This window comes from Medicago sativa, chromosome 1 (genome assembly GCF_051527215.1).
Source record: "Medicago sativa cultivar Bolivia chromosome 1, Bolivia_mono, whole genome shotgun sequence".
NCBI classification, from domain to species: domain Eukaryota; kingdom Viridiplantae; phylum Streptophyta; class Magnoliopsida; order Fabales; family Fabaceae; genus Medicago; species Medicago sativa.
Window position 1 is genome coordinate 60,888,881 of NC_140749.1, and position 25,335 is coordinate 60,914,215.

General features: G+C 35.9%; 1 protein-coding gene, 1 long non-coding RNA gene and 1 pseudogene across 5 annotated transcripts; all 3 read right to left on the reverse strand.

Annotated features, from left to right (window-relative positions):
• Nucleotides 1-2,163: 2,163 nt before the first annotated feature.
• Nucleotides 2,164-8,338, reverse strand: LOC146956026 (uncharacterized; annotated as a pseudogene). The gene is made up of 4 exons (XR_015018708.1): nucleotides 4,772-8,338; nucleotides 4,011-4,272; nucleotides 2,654-2,840; nucleotides 2,164-2,571 (listed from the first exon to the last, which is right to left on the reverse strand). The product of XR_015018708.1 is annotated as an uncharacterized LOC146956026 (transcript).
• Nucleotides 2,298-23,382, reverse strand: CBL (cystathionine beta-lyase). 3 transcript variants are annotated; one of them, XR_015018713.1, is made up of 15 exons: nucleotides 23,258-23,382; nucleotides 20,994-21,168; nucleotides 20,801-20,913; nucleotides 20,579-20,649; nucleotides 20,394-20,485; nucleotides 19,867-19,954; nucleotides 19,620-19,731; nucleotides 19,372-19,468; nucleotides 18,641-18,722; nucleotides 17,589-17,706; nucleotides 17,069-17,176; nucleotides 16,882-16,984; nucleotides 13,206-13,377; nucleotides 2,673-2,840; nucleotides 2,298-2,415 (listed from the first exon to the last, which is right to left on the reverse strand). XR_015018713.1 is itself a non-coding variant. In XM_085725843.1 (14 exons), exons 1-14 carry the CDS (start codon nucleotides 23,333-23,335, stop codon nucleotides 2,832-2,834), a joined length of 1,398 nt encoding a protein of 465 aa, XP_085581969.1. In that variant the 5' UTR covers nucleotides 23,336-23,382; the 3' UTR covers nucleotides 2,743-2,831. The 3 variants fall into 3 exon arrangements, 2 of the variants coding, with proteins under 2 accessions (XP_085581969.1, XP_085581965.1); XM_085725843.1 differs by lacking the exon at nucleotides 2,298-2,415 and having other exon boundaries at nucleotides 2,743-2,840; nucleotides 13,226-13,377; XM_085725839.1 differs by lacking the exons at nucleotides 2,298-2,415; nucleotides 2,673-2,840 and having other exon boundaries at nucleotides 12,962-13,377.
• On the reverse strand, nucleotides 10,867-11,720 carry LOC146956028 (uncharacterized). Its single transcript, XR_015013357.1, has 2 exons — nucleotides 11,470-11,720; nucleotides 10,867-11,351 (listed from the first exon to the last, which is right to left on the reverse strand). It is a non-coding gene; the product is annotated as an uncharacterized LOC146956028 (long non-coding RNA).
• Nucleotides 23,383-25,335: the final 1,953 nt, after the last annotated feature.

The following is a 25,335-nucleotide window of genomic DNA, read 5'->3' on the forward strand; positions in this document are numbered from 1 at the left end:
AATTTTTTCATTATTTTTTGTACACATATTAAGAACATAAAAAAACATTTCCCGCAAAAAATTAGAATTTTTCGACAACGGATGGATTAAATATGAATATTTAATGCGCCAATAACTCAAGAAACCAAAACATCAAAACGTCGACCTAGAAATTGAATTTTGAGCTGGTTTTTTTGCAGACAGCTCTAAAAAAATATATATAGGGGGTTTGTAAAGTTTCGTAGAATTCTGAATAAGTTTCGATTTATTTTGATTTTTCGACCGAAACGTGTAAAATCTCAACTGGAACTGCACTTAAGTGCAGGAAAGCCAGAGGCAGTTAAGTGCCTCTGGAGCCAGCGGCAGTTAACTGCTGCCGGATATGCCAGCGATAGTTAACTCTGCTCGGGGTAAATTCGTAACTTCCATGTGCTATTATGAACTTTTTGATGTCAAAACAGCAATTTTCTCTATTTTTTAGTACTTAAATGAGTCTCATGTGTACACATAATTCATTTATAATTTTTTAATAATAGTACTTGATATTCACTCAACCCCTCCAACCAGTATCTCACACTAATTTTCTTAAATGAGATTCACTAATCAACTATCAATAACTTTATATCATTACGTATCATTTTTTAATATTTAAAAAATGTAGATATCACTTAAGAATGAGGACTTAAGTGAGACCCTGTGTCCTGTAAGACCCTAAAATTTTATCTCCTCAATGTGAGTACCTAATAGATATCGGGTCTTAAAAGGTTAAGACTTAACTATTGAAGATAGTCTAAAATGTGTTCAGATTAAAGCTTGATTTGCCGATTGCTATACAATAGTACAAGACATAAACACATGCATCCTAAAGTTCTTTTGTCACTTTTCTTTAAGGTATTGCAATTTTCTTTTTAAGGTAAATTTTTTCCCAATCGAATTTTTTGTTTCTTTCCTTCTTTGGAAAAAGAATAAAGATCATTTAATGCTATCATTGTTAGATTATCTTTCAAAAAAAATACTACCACTTTTTTGACTGCAATTTGCGAGTATCTTTTTATTCTTTCTAACAAAATTTACATTGAGTAAATAAAAGCCTCTTTAAGTTGTGGATAGTATAGGTGGGGGACATGTTTTCTTGTCCTTTTTTAATTTAACAAAGGAACAACTTCATGAAAGTAAAACGTAATTGTAAATAGGAGACTACTTTTTACCCATGTTGCTCAAGCTCAGAAAAAATAACCTATTGGAATTTAGGATCCGAGATATTTTAGTACAAAAAATACCGATTGGAACTTATGTTCCGATATGTTTGTTTCATCGGAAACTATCCTCTGATAAATGGAGGGCCAAACAAAATTATATGCTACCAAAGTGTTCACATAATTGATCACCCAAGAAATATTGCTCCTGAGTTAGATAAATAAAAGTAATGGATGATGATCGCAAAGTAATTGGAATATTCAATTTTAATTCAATGAAATTTTCTACCTTTTCGTCATGATAAAAAAAAGTTACCTTTGACCCTCAGTATAAACACCATTTGATAACAATGTCTAAAAACAACCATATGCTTCTAAATTATTAGATGTATTGTCGTTTTTACCATATACGAGAAACCAGTAACCAAGAAATACAATAACAGGAACAAGAATGATCAAGAAATTATAGAGAACCTAAGCCAGGGAGAAAATATTATAAAATTAAGAGATGATCAAGAAGATCAAATCCAAGCTAAAAGAAAAGATGAATAAACATGAAGAACTGAGTATGAAAGGTCCAAAGATAGCTGAGATAAAGGAACTAATTATGTAATCTAGTCTAGATAAAAAACTGTTTCGCAGAGGGAAACATATAGCACACAAACAAATTTGCAAACCCACAAAGAACCACCACTCATGGTAAGTATACTTGCCTTCACAGACAATGTTTACATAAGTATTCTCCCAAAGCAATGTAACTCATGATTTGAAACTTGGATATGAATTAATAGGTGTATCCAATATTATAAAATTTGAATCAAACTAACTCAGACAGAATCTCTTTAACGAGAAAGGACCATCAATAGGTACTGTTTGATCATGGGGATAATTGAACAACATCTAGAACCTTATCCAAAAGTCTTTGAGCCTTATGAAGTTATGAGCCAGCCAGCATTGACTACCTAAACGGCATTTGATACAGAACGTGTTTCTGAAAAATAAATGTTCTGAGCTTTGGTTAAGATTTAATAATAGAACTACATCTCAATATTACAAAGGATACAGATTCGGTGACTTTTAAATGCGACAAATAAATACGTTGAAATTTTCAGTCACCAGAGATGCTCCACAATTAGGAGAACCATTTTTCATCATAATAGATAAATAATTTTCCTCATTTAAAACAAGCATATAGTTCATCCCATTGCTCAAAGGTCGATACTTGAATGAAATTACAGAGGCCCAGTTCTAATGCATTGTCTAGATCAGCAATCAGATCATCCACATCCTCAATACCAACAGATATACGAACAAGATCTTCTGTTAAACCTCTGGTCCCGCGGACTGCAGCAGGTATGCTAGCGTGTGACCTAAAGCAATAGGGATTTTACACTCCCTGCCAATCAGAAAAATAACATGGTCAGCAGAAAAGCATATAGAGGCTTCATCATGTTTACCACTATTTAAGAAATCTTAGCTGCCAAATTAATTACAGAGGCCCAGTTCTAAGTGCATTGTCTAGATCAGCAATCAGATCATCCACATCCTCAATACCAACAGATATACGAACAAGATCTTCTGTTAAACCTCTGGTCTCGCGGACTGCAGCAGGTATGCTAGCGTGTGACCTAAAGCAAGGTAGGCTGATTAGGGATTTTACACTCCCTGCCAATCAGAAAAATAACATGGTCAGCGGAAAAGCATATAGAGGCTTCATCATGTTTACCACTATTTAAGAAATCTTAGCTGCCAAATTAGAACTCCCAATTCCTACCATCAGGCAAAAGAAACAAAGATCAACAATAATGAAGAAAATGTTGAATACATATTCAGTTACAGAAGTTAAAAACCCAGGGAGGATGGTAGGTTATAATAAGCAAAGCCAAATGGCTTAACAAGTACTCCTCTATAGTGCTGAAGAGTCACCACTATCTTTCACCACGTGAAATAAATTGTTAACACTTCCCACGTGAAATATCTTGGAGTGTAGATGTCGATGGACAGTGGGTACTTGGGAAATGTACTTTCATTAATTGCTACACGCTTTAGAAATCTAATAGGATTTGAAGATGAGTTTTAAATAGGAATGGTTGCTGTGGTTTTGTGCATGGAGTAAAGAAGTGAAAAGTGCGAGATTGAAAGTGATCGATTGCATGCTTGGAGGTCTCGAAGCAAGTGTAGTCTTGAAAGTTATCATGTATAAAGTGTGTTGATAGTAAAATATAATCCTTGTTTTCATAAACTACTCTCTTTCTTTACTCATAATTTGCCATTAGAGGTTGACAGTCTGCGACTAAGTCAAGGATGATCACTTAGTTACAGACTATAAAGCTATTAGTCCCAGACCAAAGTAGCATTTTTTAAATTCCATTCAGTCCCAATGTTGGATATTCAGGTGATTGGAGTAATAAAGAAGCTCTATTCTAAATATAACAAACTAAGGCTAACGAAAATAGAGTCATATCTTCAAGGTAGAGATAACTGGTGGGTGTCAGTGAAATGAAGACACTAGATTACGTTATCGGGAGATAAAAGCAAAAAGTTTGTGTGCAATACCACCATCTAAGATAAACTGTTGTAGCCTATAAAAACGCTAAAACATCACAGGAGGCTCCGCAAACCTTCGCTACATTGTTTTCTAAAGCAATGTGTGGTTGCCATTTCTCAAAATGAAGTTATTTTCAATATCTCAAGCCATAACTACTAATTGATGATTTAGCAAAATAAAATCTCTACCAAAATAAAACACGGTGCAATAGAAACTTTTCACACAAAAAAGTGGAACATGCATAAAAGTTAGGCAGACCAAAATACTACAATTCAGAGAGAACTTACCAATACATAGATGATTGAAATCTAAATAAACATCATCAACTCTGATCTACTGTAAACATTGTTGTGCTCATCCTCTAGTGATGGGTATGCTGCAACAAGAGCATCCTGAGCTCCAATATACAGAGAGTTATATATCTTCCAGTACACCTCCCTAACTTTCCGGGCAGGGTGGAACAGCCCTTGGAGACAGTAATTAAGAACAACAGCAGAACCCAAGGCTACCCTCATCCCTTCAATGGCTTCCATCACAGCATTTATCACATGTGGAGAAGTTTCAAATTTTTGTTGTTAAGGAAAGTTCTATCGGACAGCAGTCAGACCGGCAATGTTGTATGGTACGGAGTGTTGGGCGATTAAGAGCCAACACGAGAGTAAAGTAAGCGTAGCGGAGATGAGGATGTTGCGTTGGATGAGTGGTAAGACTAGACATGATAGGATTAGGAATGACATCATTAGAGAGAGAGTGGGGGTAGCACCTATAGTAGAAAAGTTGGTAGAAAATAGGCTTAGATGGTTTGGACATGTAGAGAGAAGGCCCGTAGACGCCGTGGTAAGAAGAGTAGATCAAATGGAGGAGAGTCAGGTTAAAAGAGGTAGAGGAAGACCTAAGAAAACTATTAGAGAAACCATTAGAAAAGATTTAGAGGTCAATGAGTTGGATCCAAATATGGTCTTTGATAGAACATTATGGCGGCATTTGATCCATGTAGCCGACCCCACTTAGTGGGATAAGGCGTTGTTGTTGTTGTTGTTGTTGTTGTTGTGGAGAAGTTTCAAATATGTTTGGCCAGACATAGTTCAGCAAATGGACCAGCGCATCCTCGCAACCCAAACCAGCCACTCCCAGTGCCATGTACTTCACGGCAGATGCAGCTGTCTGCCTATGAACCAAATCCCTGTCCATGAGAGCATCCTCAAGCAAAGGAGTCACAGCATAGATGTAGTCCTTTCCCATTTCACCAATATACTCAAAGAGGAAAGAGAGAGACTTGAGCACACCATTTTGCACATTAAGTTCTGGCACACGATACTCATTCATCAGTGCTGGCAAAATTGTGAAGGGTGAACATGTCTCTGCAACAATAGCAATGGCCACAGTGGTGCACACACGATTCTGCCTCTCCTGCACCTTGAGATTATTCAATAGAGTTGCCAGGACATCCTGTGGTCCGATGGCTTTCGCAATATATCCGAAAGTGTTCACAGTAGCTCTACGAATTCCCTTCTTGTGTGCCTTAAGCATCTCAAGAAGCTCAAAACAGATCCTCATCCATTCTCTGGCAGGTACAAACTCAGCCCCACGATCAGCAATCCTACCCACAAGGTCAATACAGTTCTCCTGGACTTTCTCATGCCTATTCTTCAAAATTGGAGTCAACCTGGGAAGCAAATCCTTAATAGGTGGAGTCATCTTTGTCATACCAATAACATTGACAATCGACTTGAGAGCACCCAAAATTGAACCTAGAACTTCTGGGTACTCTTCTCCAAGATACTCATACAGGACAACACCAAGATGACCCATCAATTGTTCCTCGTGGCACTGCTTCATGACAACAGCAATTCTTGAAATGAGGTCTGCTGCTTGCTGCCTCACCTTTGCACTCTTGTTGTTTAACCTCCACTTGATTGTACCACAAATCTGAGGAAGATATGGTTTTACTCTCTGCCCGAGCGAGTTTACAACTGCGCCGAACCCATTAAGCATCACATTAGCATCATCACTAGTCTGCTCTTGGAAGGCATAAAGAATACCGTCAATCAAAAGCTCTTCCAACCTTGCATCAATATCAGATGATCCCAAGTTAGTGACCACCTTCTCAATAGTTTCCATGACCATTCGCCTGTAAGGTTCACTCTCATCTTTAAGATCTTCAACAATTCTTCCAACAATATCAGCAACACCGACCTTGTTTGCTATCTCAACCGTCGTCTCCACAAGTTGCTTGTAGTTTCTTCTATCCAAAGCCATCCTCCTAACCCAGAAGTTTCTGAAAAACTCGGGAAGGATATCAGTTCTAATATACTCGGCTTCCACACCCTCAGTGCTCACACACTGTTTCACCACTTTCAAAACAATTTTCTTCATTTCTTCGTCAGGTGACTGAAACTCCCGAATCAGAATAAGCATGACTTCTTTAGTATAATAGCTGGCATATAAGGCTTCCATCAACGGAATAATAAACCCAATTGCTTTCAAAAACGCAGCCAGCACCTTACCACGGTGTTGCCTAATACCCTTCCACAATGGCTTCAACACCGAGTCAAAACTTTCAATACCATAAGGAGCAGCAGCTTCAGCAAGTGCGGCAAGAGACAAAGCAGTAATCGTTCTCACCTTCTGATTCTCATCATTCAAACCATGCTCTATAATTTCCACAAGAGATCTCAGATGGGGCAACACAGCACAACCAATCAAAATAGCAATTTGCTGCACAATCTTAATCCCGGTGTGCCGAGCTTGCCAAGATTTCTTACTCTGACAGACGGCCTTCAAGAAGGGCAATAAAGCAGGAATACCGAGAGCAGATGCAACGACACTAAAAGCTCTAGCAGTAGTATTCCTAACATATTCATCAATGTTATCTATGTCAGGCCTCATGGCAGCAATCATAGTAGCCAACCCAGCAGCTTTACTGAGATTAGATATTATTTCCCTCCCTTCAACACGGGCATAGTAGTCTTCATCAATCAAAAGGGGCTCAATAACAACAAGAATCTTATGCACATAAGGCCGAACCAATTCATCCAATTTATAAAGAACTCTATCAATTACCTTAACCAAAAGATGCCTCTCTTGGTCCTCCAAAGTAGGCTGCATAAGCAACGGTAGTATTCGGTTAAACAAAGGACCAGCACCAAATTCACGAGCCTTATCAGTTAACTGCCTCAAAGCAGTTTTCCTCTGCGGTGGCGTGCCGTTCTTCACTTTAAGCAAAAGCTTCATAATCTTCCTCTCTTTCTGCTCATCCGGAGACAACTCCTCTTCATTCTCTTCATTCAACAAAGCCCCAAAATACTGATAATCTTCAGGCTTCATGAAAGGTAAACCACCAGGAGCTTCTTTAGGAACATCAAACTGCTGACCACGATTCTCTTCAGGAATCTGATAGAGTGGAGTCCCCAACGGCGTAGGTGTAGCAAGAAGCTTCCTTGCAGGTGTCCTATCCTAATCGGCACATAAGAAGCTGGAGGGTCCAAAACCTTATACCCTTCTTGTGGAAACATAGCATCAAGCTCTTCATCAGTCAAAGGCCGATTCCTCTCTTCAATATCCCTCTCCCACCTCAACAAATTATACTGCTCCGGCGTAAACGACCCTTGCAAAGCACCAGGAGTAGGTGTGGCCAATTCAACACCACCAACAGGAGTAACACCAGGTGTATAAGCAGCAGCAGGTGTAGCACCAGGTAATGGAGTTGCACTTCCCATAGTAGCAGGTGTTTCATCCCATCTTGATCTTTGTCTCTTCGGAGTCGGAGTAATCCCACCACTAAGCTTAGGAGTAGCATCCCAAGTAGCACCACCAGGTGTAACACCACCAGGCGTTACACCACCCGGTGTAGCATCAGAATCAACCAACCTCCCCGGCGTCGGTGTCTCATCCCATCTATTCCTCCTCCCAGGAGTAGCATCAATAACTCTACCAGGAGTCGGTGTAGCATCCCATATTCCCGGTGTCATTGCATTCGAATCAGGTGCATCCCAATCAGAAGTCTTAGCCTTTTTCACACCATCTTCCTCCTGATTCTGATTCTGATCCCATCTATTCCTCCTCTTCTGCTGAGATTTTTCCTTCTCCTTCTCCGGCGCAACCTTACCAGCTTCTTCCTCTTCCTTCTTCTTCTTCGAAATTAACCTAATTGTTTCCTCTCTCTCCCTCTTCAACGCTTCATCTCTCATAATATCAGCATAAGACCTAACAGACGGATCCGGCGTTTTCTCACCAGCAGCAAAAGCATCATGTCGATCCGGCGAAAGAATCTGATTCAATCTCCGTCTCCGGTAATCATCTTCACGGTCAATTATCCTCCGAGACGTAACAAATTCATTATCTCCAGCGTCGTTAGAATTGTTAATCGGAACAGCCACGTTATGAGCGGTGTATGATGGAAGGTTTCTGCGAGGAATAACTTCGGCATCATGAGTTTCTTCCTCTTCAGTAGCAGGAATTGAAGGGAAGTATGAAGCTTTATCGCTATCGCCATAGAGATCTGTGTCGAAGGTGAGTTCAGTGAGAGATGCGAGTTGTTTTTCAATTTTCTTGCGTTCTTCTTGCGTCTTCTCGATTTCATCATCGGAAGCCATATGGTTATGCTTCTGGTTCTGGTTCAAGGTTCGATTCTAAAACCCTATATATGAAGTGTTTCGTAAAGGTGAAGAAGATTTTTGGGTTTCACGATTTTGTTTTCGAGATTATGAAAAATAATTTTTTCTTTTTTGAAAGAAGATTATGAAAAATATTATAATGCTTATATGCTATATCATATTAACCGACCTACCAATTTAATTTTTGGGTTTGGTTCATTTTAATTAAATGGGCCCATTAAATTTGAGATTTTTTTTGAATTTTGCTCCCTGCACAAAACACTCGCGCCCTGCAACTATGTCTAAAATACCCATGCGTTAGCTAACTGACACAAGTGTAAAATTATGTGTTAGTTAACTAACGCTGCGACACTTAACACGCGCATGTGTAAAACACTGCGTGCGTTAACCCACGCACAGTGTTAACACATGCGTAGTCTGTGCAGATAATCAGAAGAGGAAGAAACCTCTCTATTCCCTAATTTTTTCAGTCCTTCTTTCATACATTCATTCGATTGCATGCATTTTTCATCATTTATTCAAGCAAGTCATAATTAAATTACGAAAAATAACGGAAAAAACAACGGAATAAAATAACGAAAAATGTCATAAAAAAACTAGAAAATATCATAAAACCCCACTCCCGTGGACTCCTACTACTCCTCCGCGGAGCCGGCATCTGCTCCATCATACTCCACTCGGACTGCATACCCTGCATTATGCGATGAACCATCTGGATGACTAAAAAAATGTCAAAATTGTTAGGCAGAAGATCGTGATCAAAGTTTGAATCCTTACTCCTCTATTAACGTGTGTGTAAGTTTTCAATGTTTATTATCTTTACATCAATCTACCAAAAGAGCATATGGTAAGTAGCGTGTTTGAGGAATAAATTGTTCTGAGAAGTGTGCTAGAAATCTTATATTTAAACCTAATTTAGATGATCCCCTCTATCTCGAATAGAAGAATAACTTGAAGATTAAAAAATTGCACCCACTTGTGTGGCTACTAGGAACCAAAGAACACTAAAGTAGTACTCCCTCCGTTTCAAAATGAGTGTCGTTTTGGGTGTTTACATACATATTAAGAAATACAATGATTAAAAGAAAGAGAATGGTTATTTTACCAAATTATCCTTATTTTTTTTGAACAACCAAATTATCCTTATTAACTATTGGTTAGTTTTAGAAGTAATACTTTGGAAGTAGTGTGCTGAGTATTAATTGGAGGGTATAATTGAAAAGAAAAAGTTATTATTGCATTGGAAACTGAAAGTGACATTCATTTTGAAACAAATTTTTTTGGCTAAAGCGACACTCATTTTGAAACGGAGGGAGTATTAAGAAAGAAATATACGAAAGATTAGTGATTTTGCTAATCGAGCATCACATCCAAAGATGGACAAACATAGCTATTAGCTTACCAACATTTATTTATCCGAAAAAAGAAAATAGATGTCAATAATTGTTGGGGAGTACTCAAATTCAACTCCTCAATAGAACGAGTTCAACTTTATTTACCTTTGGATTAAACTGACATAATTTAAGTAGCATAAAATAGAAATTTTGCATTGAAAAGTAATTTTAAAACTTTTAAAATATTGAATACACAGTTTCAAAAACTATTTTTGCAATTGATTTATTAACTGAAAAGGAAAAAAAAACTATTGATCCTATTGGGTACACATAGATGATAAATTATAAAGAGATAGGATCCGTTGACACCAAATATTAACCGTTGATTTCGTTTGATTTGAAGGTTTATATTTGTTCAAATAAAAGTATCATGTGACCGTATCTTTTGAGATTTCCATGCCATAAATATTCATAATTTTTTTTTTTTTGGGAATAATACATATTCCTAATTAGATCAAACGGTTTCTCTATCTTCTCCGATTAGTCATTTTCTATGCTCTAACTTTTCAAACTATTTTCATGGTGTTCATCTTCTTTTTTACAGTAAGAGGCAATCATGAGTGGTCGAAAATTAACAAAACAATAAACGAAAGCTTATATTTTAATTAAAAACAAGTAGCTATATTTGATCTATGTTATGTTAATCCAAAACTAAAAATTACCACCATTACAACATAATAAAATGGCCGATGAATAACTTTTTAGAAAAATTACTTAGTCGTTGCCATTTTCATAACAAGATGATCAACCATAGAAGAGAGGAAAACCGGTATCAAATTAGGAATATTTATTATTCCAAAAAGAAATTAAGAATATTTATGGCATGGAAATCTCCAAAAAGATATGGTCACACAATACTTTTAATTGAACAAATATAAACCTTTAAATCAAAGGAAATCAACGGTAAATATTTGGTGTCGTTGACACGGATCCTGACTCAATTATAAATGTGTTAAGATATCATTATTATTAGGCAAAAGTTATGACAATAAGTTTACTTTACTAAGCTCAAATTAAAAGTTTCCACTGTTAAAAAATTAATTGCTCAAAAAAAAAAAAAGTTTACTCTATTAATACAAGTAATTTCCAGTATAATCACTTGTGGTGTCTGGTGTTGTGATGGAAGCCTTAAATGACAATATAAAATGAATAGCAATAGATATGTTAAATAATCTTCGTTACCCAAAAAAAAAAAAAAAACTTCTGCAATAAACCACTGAAAAGTGTATCCAAAAAACTACAAGATTCCATAAAAATCAAAATTACTGTGCTTTTGGGTTGCCTTTCTTGGCACCCTTTTTAAAAGGCTTCTTCTGAGTTTTCAATTTGCTGTTAGTTGCTGAAGCCTTCGATTTATCATTCCTTCGGTTTTTCTCCTTCTTCACATTGGTCACTGTGACAGCGTAGAATGCAGAGAGTACAATTATGAAAAGAAAAAATAACAGGTAGTAAAACTTTATAACAATTGAAATCAATGTCACTAGTTACTTGATAACTTGAATGTACCTTGTTAACATTGAGTATATCATGGTTATTCTTGGACATGATCTTGTTCAATATATTTTCAGTTTGCTCCCTCTCCTTTGATCCTACCCGTTCCTTCTGCTACCGGCAGGAACTAGACGAAAAGATAACAAAGGAAGCTAATCAGCCAATAAAATGAAAGCTAACTGCTTCGACAAATGATTATTTACAAGGTTAAGATAAACTGATTTCTGTAAGAGTACAGTACACACCTTTCGATTCTTTCCTTTATGTTTTGGAGGCTTTTCGCAGGCCAATTTATTGTCAAACTTCCCACCGCTAGCTGTGGCAGTTGAGGCAAATCCTGCTACACTGCCTAACTCATCCTTTGTTACTCATTAACATATTAGTATTTATGGCATTGATATATACAAAACCTTTGAACAGACTAAGGACTTTTCACATTGTTCAGAGAAAATTGAAAATTCTTTATGGAGAATTCTTACAAAAGAAACAATCATGTGATTATTTACAAATCTAATTAACAAAGGAACTAATTAACATATTTATGCACTTCCTAATCACTGAAGCATAGTAACCTCATGGATAAAGTTAAAATGTCTAAAGTAGACGCATAGTTACTTACTCATAACTGGTATACTACCTTCGTCACTAGAGAGAGTAGTTGTATACTACCTTCGTCCCTAAATATAAGACCCTTTCGATAATTTTTTGTCTCTTTTTATAAGACTCCTTTGATATTTTCAAGTACATTAATTAATTCTTTAGCAACACACCCCTATTTATTTTATATCTTTTTCTTCAATCAGCATTAATTACTATATTGAAAACATACACTAACCATCTTTCAAAGGATAAAATTGTAAAAACAATCCAGTGAGAAAATTTATGAAGATAGGAGATGATCAAGAAGATCAAATCTAAGCTAAAAGAAAAGATTTAAATAGATGAAGAACTGAATATGAAACGTCCAAAGATAGCTGTGATAAATGAATTAAGGCTTAATTGCACTTTTGGCCCCCTATCTTTCCAAAACTTGCGGTTACAGCCCCTAACTAATTTAAATACAAAACAGCCCCCTAAGTATTGAATCTTTGGCGGTTTTGGCCCCCCAAGGCCAAAAAAAAAAAAATGACACGTGGCACCTCATTTAGGGTGCCACGTCAGCGTTGGGGGCCAAAACTGCCAAAGATTCAATACTTAGGGGGCTGTTTTGTATTTAAATTAGTTAGAGGGCTGTAACCGCAAGTTTTGGAAAGATAGGGGGCCAGAAGTGCAATTAAGCCATGAATTAATTATGTAATCTAGATAAAAACTGATTAGCAGAGTGAAACATATAACACCGCAAACAAATTTGCAAAACCACAAAAAAACTGATTAGCAGAGTGAAACATATAACACCGCAAACAAATTTGCAAAACCACAGAGAATCACTACTCATGGTGAGTATACTTAACTTGCCTTCATAGACAATATTTACATAAGTATTCTCCCAAAGCAATGTATCTAATGATTTGAAACTTGGATATGGATTAATAGGCGTATCCAATATTATAATATTTGAATCGACTAACTCAGACAGAATCACTTTAACAAGAAAGTACCATCAATAGGTACTGTTTGATCATGGGGATAATTGAACCCCATGAACATGTAGAACCTTATCCAGAAGTCTTTCAGCCTTATGAAGTTATGAGCCAGCCGGCATTGACTACCTAAATGGCATTTGATACAGAAAGTGTGTTTCTGAAAAATAAATGTTCTGAGCTTTGGTTAAGATTTAAGAATAGAACTATATCTCAATATTACAATACAGATTAGGTGACTTTTAAATGCGACAAATAAATACATTGAAATTTTCAGTCACCACAGATGCTCCACAATTAGGAGAACCATTTTTCATCATAACAGATAAATATTTTTCGTCATTTAAACCAAGCAAATAGTTCATCCCATTGCTCACAGGTCGATACTTAAATGAAATCACAGAGGCCCAGTTCTAAGTGCATTGTCTAGATCAGCAATCAGATCATTCACATCCTCAATACCAACAGATATACGAACAAGATCTTCTGTTAAACCTCTGGTCTCGCGGACTGCAGCAGGTATGCTAGCATGTGACATAAAGCAAGGTAGGCTGATTAGCGATTTTACACTTCCTGCCAATCAGAAAAATAACCAGGTCAGCAGAAAAGCATATAGAGGCTTCATCATGTTTACCACTATTTATGATATCTTAACTGCCAAATTAGAACTCCCATTCCCTACCATCAGGCATAAGAAACAAAGATCAACGATAATGAATAAAATGTTGAATACATATTCAGTCACAGAAGTTAAAAACCTAGGGAGGATGGTAAGGCTATAATGAGCAAGCCAAATGGCTTAGCAGGTACTCCTCTATAGCGCTGAAGAGTCACCACTATCTTTCACCACGTGAAATAAATTGCTAACATTTCCCACGTGAAATATCTTGGAGTGTAGATGTCGGTGGATAGTGGGTACTTGGGAAATGTACTCTCATCAATTGCTACACGCTTTAGAAATCTAATAGGATTTTAAGATGAGTTTTAAATAGGAATGGCCGCCATGGTTTAGTGCATGGAGTAAAGAAGCGAAAAGTGAGAAAAAGTGCGAGATTGAAAGTGATTGATTGCATGCTTGGTCTCCAAGCAAGTGTAGTCTTGAAAGTTATCATGTATAAAGTGTGTTAATAGTAAAATATAATCCTTGTTTTTCATAAATTACTCCCTTTCTTTACTCATAATTTTCCATTAGAGGTTGACATTCTGCGACTAACTCAAGGATGATCACTTAGTTCCAGACTATAAAGCTATTAGTCGCAGACCAAAGTAGCATTTTTGAAATTCCGTTCAGTCCCAATGTTGGATATTCAGGCGATTGGAGTAATAAAGAAGCTCTATTCTAAATATAACAAACTAAGGCTAACGCAAATAGAGACGTATCTTCAAGGTAGAGATAACTGATGGGTGTTAGTGAAATGAAGACACCAGATTACATTATCGGGAGATAAAAGCAAAATGTTTGTGTGCAATACCACCATCAAAGATAAACTGTTGTAGCCTATAAAAACGCTAAAACATCACAGGAGGCTCGGGGAAACCTTCACCACATTGTTTTCTAAAGCAATGTGCGATTTTCATTTCTCAAAATGAAGTTATTTTCAATATCCCAAGCCATAACTACTAATCGATGTTTTAGCAAAATAAAATCTCTACCAAGATTTTTTGATATATATATATATTTTGAAAGTGATATTTCTGAAAAATCAAATTAAAAGAGAAATTATAGTTGGATTGAAGCCTAAATAATAATTATACAAAGTTGGTCAACACAAGCTTTAGAAAAATTCTATTGGTTGATCAATAGGCTTAGCCAAAAAAAAAGGATGGAGTATTGCTTAAAAATCAAGATGACCAAGCTCTCTTTAATAGAGGAGGATTAAACAGACAAAGTCCCTGTCCAAAATCTTGTAGAAGTGGAGCCACAACAGAAAACTAGTATCGCTCGGGAACAAGGTTGGTATGAGAGACTCATAATGAGGAGGAGACCAACCCAACCAGGAGATCAAAAAGAGTCTTTCTACTAAAGAAGACCTCATCAAGATCGTGCAAAGAAATGGGATTGCATATAGCCACAGCCTTAACCCACACCAGTGCATCCATGTGAGCACATGACACTAACAGAAACAGCCTCAATCAAACTAGCACCCGAGAGAATGACCAGTGCATCCATGACAGCACATGACACTAACCAAAACAGCTCCATTCAAACTAGCACTCATTCAAACCACCACAATAGTACTCTTGGTTGTGCTACACTGCTTTGATCACCACTACAGTTCCTATCATTGTTTTTGTCCCACTGTGTGCATTCATTGTGCTTCATCGCGTGATTGTTTAGCTGTCAATGTGTTCCTCTCCTCATTCAGTTGTGATTTAACTAGTTGTTCCTTCTCTAGTGAGACCCGTCCCCGACAACCACCACAGTCACCTCCATAATCTTCCAGCAAGCTCAATTTTCGCTGCAGTACAGTTGTGGCTACAGTACATCCGGCCATACCTCATAAAAGGGTATTTTTGTAACAAGCTCAAGTCTTAGTAAGATTTAGCTTGATGGGGGAGTGTTGGAAAACACATTTAACATATGCTTATTGTGTAAATAGTACTCCTTCCGTTTCAAAATGAGCGTCGCTTTAGCCAATTGCACACATATTAAGGAATGAAATAAAGTAGTCAAATATCATAGTAATTTTACCAAATTATCCTAATCAACTATTGGTTTGTTTTTTATTAAAGAAAAAATAATACTTTGGAAATAGTGTAACATAGTATTAATTGAAGGATACAATTGAAAAGAAAAAGTTATTATTGCATTGGAAACTGAAAGTGACATTCATTTTGAAACAATTTTTTTTGGCTAAAACGACACTCATTTTGAAACGGAGGGAGTACTTGGTAATAATTGAGGATATAATTAGTGATTTGACCGAGAGATACACTCCTTGCGTAGTCATATGACAGACAACATTCGAATACAACATTTTACACTCTTCATTCTATCTCAGTGCTCTATTGGCAGGCGACATCTCCCTCCCTCTCGGTACTCTGTAGTCTGTATGGCTTAATATAGCCCCTCGTACTTATGAATCAGTTATTCAGCCCTTTATAAACCCTACAAAATGGCCTTGACGAGGAAGAAGCTCAGTGTTACATTGAAGAAATGGATGTGGGTGTCGTGAATGTACGGCTGAGCAATGTGGTCTAGAAATGTTTCTGCAGAAACCACAATGAATGACTTCACCAAATTCAAAGGTGATTAAAGATGGTGTTAAAGAAAAGATAGTAGAACAGGAAGAACTTTAAATCACGCAAGATATGACTATATCAAAGAGAACAGGTGGGTCAACATACAAACAAATTGACACAAACTCAAAAGATTGACAAAGTAAAGAAAGTAGAATCCTAAGAATGTAAATGTTTCACAAGTACTGAAATAGCCATGGCATATAAAGAAGCCTTGTAGAAGAAGGAATGAATCAAGACAATGGACCCATGAGATATTGGTACTAGAAGAAATCAATACTTACGAGAAAATAGTTAATATGTTTGCAAAAAGAACTATACAGTGCAAAATTTTCAAAATATTACAAACAGATTGGGATGAGAATAAGAGTTGTTGCTTAGAGAGAGAATTGAAGAATCACAAAGGTGGTTGATGACTATACATACTTCTAATAGTTAGTGGAGGGAAGTGGGGAAATGTGTTTGTTTGTAACCAGCGTAGGTAGCTTATTGTAAGCAAGTTACCTTGCCTTTTCCTACCACCATTGTAGATGGGACAATGACACAAGAAATGAGAGATCAAGAGTGAGCATGCCCAAGAACATGTTCTCTTGAGAGTTAACTTTACAAGTGTTAACTCCTTACTTTTTATACACTATTAACTCCTTACTCAACAAATATGTTCTATATTTAGTGTGTTTTGGTTATTTGTCTACCTACATTCATATAGGTTCAATCAAATTAACCAATACACATACATGTCAAACTTCACATTTTAATCGTAATTCTTATCTAATACATAAGGTAGATCCAGTAATGTTGTTAAAAATAACGAGCATAGGGTAGAAGAATTATTACCAAAACTAACGGTTATGCTAAAGTATTTGGTGGTTTCAACAACATGCTTTGAGAGGGCAAGTGAACCTGTCAAAAAGCTAAACACAGATCCTGCACCTTTTGCCTGGAAAGGGGCCATATAAATATATGAGAAAATGAATGTGGGGCATATCAAACATTATCTGAAATTTCAATTTATCAAAAAAACCTGAGAATAATGTAAATCTCTTCCAGGATGACCAGGCAAACCAGCATAGTTTACTTTCTTCACTCGCGGATGGGAAGCAAGAAACTCAGCAATCTTCTGTGCATTCTCCTGCAAGAGGTTTTAACTCCCAAATTAAAATAAAAAATTGAATTAAATAAATGGTTATTGATCAGATATATATGTAGCATGCTTCTTCAGATATATAATCTGTATGTGCTCAAAAAATATTGTGCGTAATGATAACAGAAAAGGGAAATGGTGTGAAAGACTAAAATCTAACTTCAAAACTCCAAAAGCTACAATATTTTGACAGATTTAAGAGCATAGTAAAGGGACCTAAAACATCAGCTCGACATTTAAATTTACAAATTCCTAGGCAATGTCATTGGTAGACAACTCTCTTCCATTTGTGCTTTCGCTAAATCTTATTTAACAAAAATATACATATAGAGGGAAACAAGACATGGCACTAGTGTCATTAGATAAATAGCAGCACTTGAAATATTGTTTGAAAGAACACCTGTTGCTTCTCAACTCGAAGGGGCATTGTCTTGATTCCTCGATAACATAGCCAACAGTCATTTGGAGCTAAGCCTGAACCCTCCGCATTTTGTAAGAAATATATTTCTTTTGCCAACCTTAAGAGAACCAAGAAAGGAGGTAAGCATTTCAAGGGCAAGATTACTGAAAATAGGAGGAAAATGAAAGATGTACTTGATTTATGAAACAAATGATATTTTGACACAAATTAGACAACAACGATAATATTCAAGTAAGTCAACGCTTCAAATATGTGGGTAGGTGGTTACTTAATGTAACAAGGTGTCACAGCTCACTAACTATCCACTGAGCGTAATTAACCACGATTTTGAACATCAGCAGCCGTGATTTTCAGGTGTTCAAATAACTATCCAAATTATATTCAAATATATATATATATATATATATATATATATTTTCAAGTTATACACATGATAATTGTGGTTAATAACATTGAAAATCGTGGTAATGTTCTGTGGACGGTTAATGAATTGTGACACTGCAGTATATTCATTAACCATCTACAAAACATAATTAACCATGTATTTAAACTGCATTGACCATCTAAATTGTTGTACAACAATGAATCAACAAAGAATATATAAAAATGAAAAATATACTTGAAGTACAGTAACTTGAAGTTTATGACAGAAAGGAGGAAGAAGGAGCAGCAAGAGTAATTTTGGTTCAAGGACATGGCTTTAACAGAGGAAATCTACAAGTTTCTATTCTCTCTAGCTTGTAAGAAGCCAGTCATATTTTCTATCAAAAATACGCAGATCATAATCAAAGTCAATATTTACAGTCAGCTCACGAATTTTTTCACAACATATCTTGTCAAGTAATTTACACAAAAGTAATTAAAACATGCATTAATTCACATGTAATTGAACCAAAAATTCCATAGAATCAAATTTAAATTGCACCTTTCCAATGGATGAATGAAATTCAGACTACATAGTAACAATGTCAAAAATATACTAATATATTTAAAATCTGAAGATCCTATAAATATAAAACAAGAGCTCCAACCTTTCACCTTTCACAGCAAGCACACCAGCCATAATATCACTATGTCCAGAAATAAACTTGGTAGCTGAGTGCATGACAATATCTGCAGGAAAAACTTACCAGCCTGAGTAAAGTCTGGGACATAATGATAAAGACAAATGTTTAACTTTCACTTTTTTTTTTTGTTGAGGTGGGTGGGTGGCGGGTTGACATAGAAATCAGGGGTGAAATTTGATATAAGCTGAATCAGCTGGGAGGTGAATTTTGGGGTCCGTCTAATGTATACTTTAGCATCGAAGCCAAGGCTTGGAACCTTTGGACGTTTTAAATTCTTTATACATAAAGGAACATACAATGAAGAGAGAAAATGAGAATTTGCACCCATCTTCCATGGACAAGTACTTCTACTCAAATGTAAAGCAAAGATAAAAAATGTTACTCATCGCTATTTGTAACCTGACATCTTTTCCTTTGATTGCACACCTCAATTAAAAGGAGTCGATATCATGTCCATTGAAAAATGATCTGAACATTTCAAATTTCAAAACTATGATATCATAACATAGCCTTTCTGAAAATAAGGAAGTATTTATAGCAACTTCGCCAATGTAGATCATTATTGTAAAGTACTGATTCACTACTTAAGAGTTAAAACACTGCCTCATTCATCTCAATATTTGGCCAGCTTAGCATGCAATTAAATTAAGTGTCGTGTAATCTGTTTATACTTCATTGCTATACTATGCATATACCTGCTCCAAGTTCCAATGGCTGGGATAATACAGGTGACATTATACTATTGTCCACCAACACAAGAGCACCATGTGCATGAGCCATCTCTGCTATTCTCTGGACATCAATTAAAAAAATATAAGAAAAATAATATTTTATAATTTAGTGAAGGACCATTTTAAAAGAAAGACATGCTACAATACCATTGCCATAAAGAAAACATCAACAGAGAAACAAAATCAAAATAATTAACAACTGAGATTCTTACCCGAATATCAGAAATTTGTATCCGGGGATTGGTTGGACTCTCCAGCCATACAAGCTTAGTCCTGGGTCCAAGAGCAGATGCGACCTCATTTAAATCACTTGTATTTACCCGTCTGCAGATGCAAAAAATTACGATCCCATCAATGATAGACTTACACTGCACAGAATCAAGAAACTTGGCTGGTTTGTTTCTATACTTATCATTGTACAGAAAATAAATATGCATGACTAACATAAATCACACTAACTTCACCAAAACGCCACTCCTGGGAACTACTTGAGACAGCAACCTGTCTGCTCCACCATAAATATCATCACCGGCAAGAATTTCCTCACCTACAAGTATAATTTTGGGAATAATATTAAACAACAAGAAAAATTATCAAGTCTCTGTCAAAAATAGAGCCCCCGCAATAACAGAAGAAAGATACAACATGTAAGCTTGGTCAGAAAACAATGTGCATAACTGCTGGTGCGACCAAACTTCATGATAAAAGCATAAAATTATGTAACATGACTTGTTTTTCTAGTAAAGTTTCATTTTAACCATAACATTTAATGAAATAAATTCAGGTGCGCTACTTACTATTTAATCAAACCAAATTTTATAACTAACATAAAGAGATAGAGATATTTTTCATAAACATTCAGTGAATAAATAACAACTGATCATAGCATATGTACATCACTACTTATTAGCAAACTAAAATATAATATATTTAATACAACAAACTGAGATCGGGTGTCATCACTCATAAGAAAGAAAAGCACAGACCGCTTTTAAGAAGGTGAACCACAGTGGTCAAAGCAGCCATTCCACTGGTGAAGCAAAAGGCTCTATCTGCTTTATCAAGTTCTGCAAGAAGGCTGAGAATGCAAAACATGACAAGTTAAATATGCTCAACAAAACGGATCCACAATTACAGTACACAAAACATAAACGAACAAATCACATCAAACCTCTCTAAATTCTCTCTAGTAGGATTTCCACTCCTGGTATAATCATAGGGACCATTTTCTATTGCAGAAGGCTGCACCAAGAAACATAAATTACCATGAATACTATAAAATACTACACAACAGAGATAGTAAATATACATATGCTAGGCACCAAATGATCATTCAAATTCACAAAAACAGACACGTCCAACAACGAAGAAATTCTTTCACACAAATTTTCACCTGCTTAAAAGTAGCAGTCTGATAAAGCGGCATACTAACTGCACCATAAGGATCAAACTTATTCTCGAAATTCATCACCATTGTTGAAATGCTAGGCTCCCTTAGCTCCTCTTCTACAAACAGCAAGAATCAGCAGCATATAAACCCATTAAACAAAAATCATTACATCTTGGAAGATCACAACATAACAAACCATTTAAGCACTCAGCAACTTCATCATCCACCAAAGCAGAAGTTCTCACATCCATCTCTCTATCAACCAAGCAACGGAGCTTGAACCCGTCGTTTGCACACGACAGTTTATTTGTTCTGAAATTAGCGGACTTGTTAATCGCCACGCTATCCCAAGTCTTTCCAGAAATTGTGCTCTATAATTGAACCATTATGCATATCAATATCAAAGTCAAACACACACAAAATTAATACCCTGAATAAAATTTACCAATTCAAAAGAGAAGCACGAATATCTGTATCAATGAATGACGGAAATAATGACGGAAATAAATCATTAATTTAGTCTCTAAACTATCTCTTTTTCTTCAAATTAGTCTCTAAACTGTATAAATACAATTGGTATTTGGTGGTCCATAAAGTATATAAAACATCAAGATGTTAGGGACTAAATTAATGGATTTTCATATACTTTAGCAGATAAATTGATGAACTTCATGTACTACTTATATTTTTTATTTTATAATTAGAATTTTATTGGAAAAAAGAAGTCCAGACCCAGCATCACAGTGAGAGAACTCTACCCACCTTCTGTGAAGGGTTGCAGAGACCCCACCAAATCATCTGCTCGAAAGCTGGACTAAGAAAATTACACCATACAACATCTCAGTGCAATGATCTGTGATGGCACTCTACGGCTAATGCACATCACTCAGATGGAAAACACACTACCATCAAATTGAACCATAATACACAACAACACAACATCAAAAACAGAGAGGTCTAAACAAAACATAAAGTCTAGGACACCTAAGATAAACTACAGAAAGGAAACAAAATCAAGCTCCAAAAAGATGATTCAGTCACATGGACCAAAGCCTTTAGGAAGACCCCTTAAGAGACCTCATACATGGCATCACAGAATCCATATCACTCCAGCCAGCGGCAACACATTCCAACATTCGGCTACTGAAGACACAATCAAATTAAATGATATTCCCTTTAAACCAGAAACCTTTCCTGCAGCTGTGATGACAATAGAGACCAAACAACAACACCTCATGCCAAATGCACTTTCATATTGTCTTTTACCAACAATATAACTCCACTCCAAACAAGGTGCACTCCACCATCCGCCCCTTACTCCGAATGCCTCAATCTGAGCCAATACCAGTTCGCGAACAACAAACACAGATGGCATCTCTACTTAACACTGTATTCAATTCTAAATCGAAAAGAAACAAGGCTTATTGGTAACTCTTTAATGCACACCTCTGTAAACAAGGCACATAATAAGTCGCAAAAATAAAGAGAATCACCCACCGATTATGCGACAAATCAACAAGTTCAATGACATCAAAGCCAGGCAAAATCAATCAAACATTCACAAAACAAAACTGCGGCACTGATACTATTATTGTCGATTTAAGGCACACCAGAAAAACTCCTAGCAGCAAGCAGTTTTTAGGATCAAATAAAGCACCAAAACCAACGCTAAAATGGCTCATCCCAACTGATCCATCTACCCTCCATACTTGATCCGAATTCAGCTAAAGAGTCCGCTATCTCATTAGCTTTTCTGTTGCTATGACAGAACGATGTATGGCCCAAAACTGTCAGCATATTCTGCAGTTTATTTATTTCTGAAAAATCAAAGCTCTGACGGGCAAGCAAGCATCAACGTTGAAAACCGACAATATAGCATTTTTAACGAAGTCAGCTAAAGAGTCTGATTCAATGATCAAATTCTCTGGCAGCCCATTTCTATGGTCTAAAGATATCTCAACAGCAAACACAATAGCAAGAAATTCTATCTAATCTGAGTCTCTAATACCAACCAAAGCTTCAAACATAACAATAATCGATCCATTCTCATTACGCAACACACAATAGCAAGAAATTCTGCCTCATTTGAGTCTCGTAAACTCTTGTTCCAAATGGCAAAAAGGACTAAATTGATTTTTTGTATTGACAAATGTTAGTAGGTAGTTGTTAGATTAATTGTTCTCCTTCGTCTGGGTTTGAAACCTACTCTCCTTATCCCTTAGCTCAAATCAATTGAGCTACCCAACCCCATAAACAACTGCTAGAAATTATGGTCTAAAATATATATCAATTGGAATGTGAAATACTCCCTACTATAAGAAAAAAAATTCACTTTTTATAATCATCGAGTAACTGGTGTATCTGGTCAACATTATAGACCAGGTACATCAGTTATTCCATGAATATAAAAAGTGAATTTTTGTCAACATTTCGCGGGAAAGAGATAGTGATGGTGTTTACCTGAGTGGGGCGAGAAATGGAAACGGAATTAGTGAAGGGTCTGAGAGAGATCGAAGAAGAAGAAGAAGAAGAAACCATTGTTTGTTGCTTTAGTTAGTGATTAAAGAAGACAAACAAACAGTGTTGTCACTTGTCTCTGTGTCTGTGTGTATTTATGGAGAGTGGTGCCCACTGCCTAATTCAACTTCACACACATACATGTATGCAAAAAATAGGTTAAGTTAAATGACTTCACACACATACATGTATGCAAAAAATAGGTTAAGTTAAATGGCGGCTATGATGAAAAAAAAGTTTGAATAAGTTTTTTTTTTTTTAAAAAAAAAAAGAAAGAAAAACTACTTATTTCTCCATAATTTTATTGAATCAAACTGATTTGAAGATTGAAAAAAAAAAAAACAAACTTGTTTTGAAATGTAATTTTATTCTCCATAATTTTATTGAATCAAATGAAGCAGTGTATGTATATCATATTAAATAAATGGAAAATGCTAACAACTGCCCTAAGGGCATTGTTTAAGCATCTAAAAGTAGCAATTTTTGCATTGAAAATTGTACGGTTATGACTTTAAAAAGTGTTTGACTTGTATTTTCAAGACATAGTTTCTTTTTTTGGGTTCCTTAAACAATGCTCTTAGGGCACTTGTTAGCAAGACCCTAAATAAATAGAAGGTTTAATTGCAGTTTCACAATCTTGTGATTTTGGCCCTCTATGAAAAACAATAACAAATTAGCCCCTAAGTTGACCTTTTGGTTTCCCAGAACAATTTTGACCAAGTCAATGTACACACATCACTTAAAATGAGGTGTCACGTGTGACTTTCTATTTTTTTTTATGAGGTCAAAATTGCAAGAATGTGATACTTAGGGAGTCAAAACTGCAATTAACCCTAAATAGTACTTGTAAGAGTATCCAACAATGAATTGGTGTAGGTGGTAAGAGATTTTAATACCTTAAAACATGCGAAGACTAGTTAATGCTAAACAGCAAACTTCGTATTAATATTACGGTAGTACTTATAAAAGTAAAGTAAATACGTGTAAAAAAAGACGGTAAAGCCAATTATTTAGTAAAAAAGATAAAGTCAATTAGATCATAAAATTTCACCTAAATGCTTTTACACAAAACAAATAAATATCAATATTTTATTTATTTCTTTAAATATTTGAAAAAAATGTGTGAATTGTGTATTCTCTATACATAACCGTATAGACTGATTTCTCGAGTCGGATTGGGCCACAATTAGTAATAAAATTCTTTTCTAAGATATTTAACACTGGTACACTCTCATGGCTATATTTGAACCCATTACAACTGGAAGAGATCATGATTAAACACAATTGGCTATGATACTGCTTGTTAATCATCAAAAATAATAAATCAATATGTGGAGACATACTTGCGTCATAAATTGACGTCGTTGATGTAGTATGGCCTTCCTGATTAACACTATCACGTAGAGAACCCTCTGTTATTCTCGTTGACATGACCTTTTTATTTATAGCACCCAAACTAGGGTTAACTATTGATATTTCTATTTTATCTCATCATCATAAAAATAGAATTAGTCTTTAGTCTTCACACATTAAACTTTCACACTTATTGGATACTCATTAATCCATTTTAGTCACACTATATTAGATCACTTTAATTGGACCTAACCAGGAGTCTATGATGCATAATTATTCACATATAGGTCAATGTTAGATTAAAAATCCAACACAAAATTCTGAAGCATAAAACACTGAATTCTGCTCTTCTCCCAACACTTTTTGCTCATTCCCAACCAAACTTCCGAAAATGCTCATGCGTGAGTTAACTCATGCTTGTGTTAATTCTGCGTGACTTAACTCATGCTGCGTGAGTTAACACACGTTAGTGTTAATCTCTGCGTGAGTTGACTCACGCCGCGTGAGTTAACTCACGCTAGTTAATAATTTCAAAAGCTCAAACATGTGTTGTTATAGCCATCTGTTAGCCTACATTTTTAAACGCTATTAATAAATGCAGTCAAAATGAGTTGACTTTATGATCGAAGACATAAAAGATTGCTCCTGGGTCTTTATCGAAGTTGGAC

What these genes read in the sequence shown, in the direction of transcription:
- CBL (XM_085725839.1), bottom strand. Translation starts at nt 23,335, where the DNA reads ATGGTTTCTTCTTCTTCTTCTTCTTCGATCTCTCTCAGACCCTTCACT. An exon ending in AGTTGCTGAGTGCTTAAATG is followed by an intron (nt 20,914 to 20,993) that starts GTTTGTTATGTT and finishes TGCTGTTTGTAG; the next exon opens with AAGAGGAGCTAAGGGAGCCT. An exon ending in TACAAATTTCTGATATTCGG is followed by an intron (nt 19,469 to 19,619) that starts GTAAGAATCTCA and finishes ATTGATGTCCAG; the next exon opens with AGAATAGCAGAGATGGCTCA.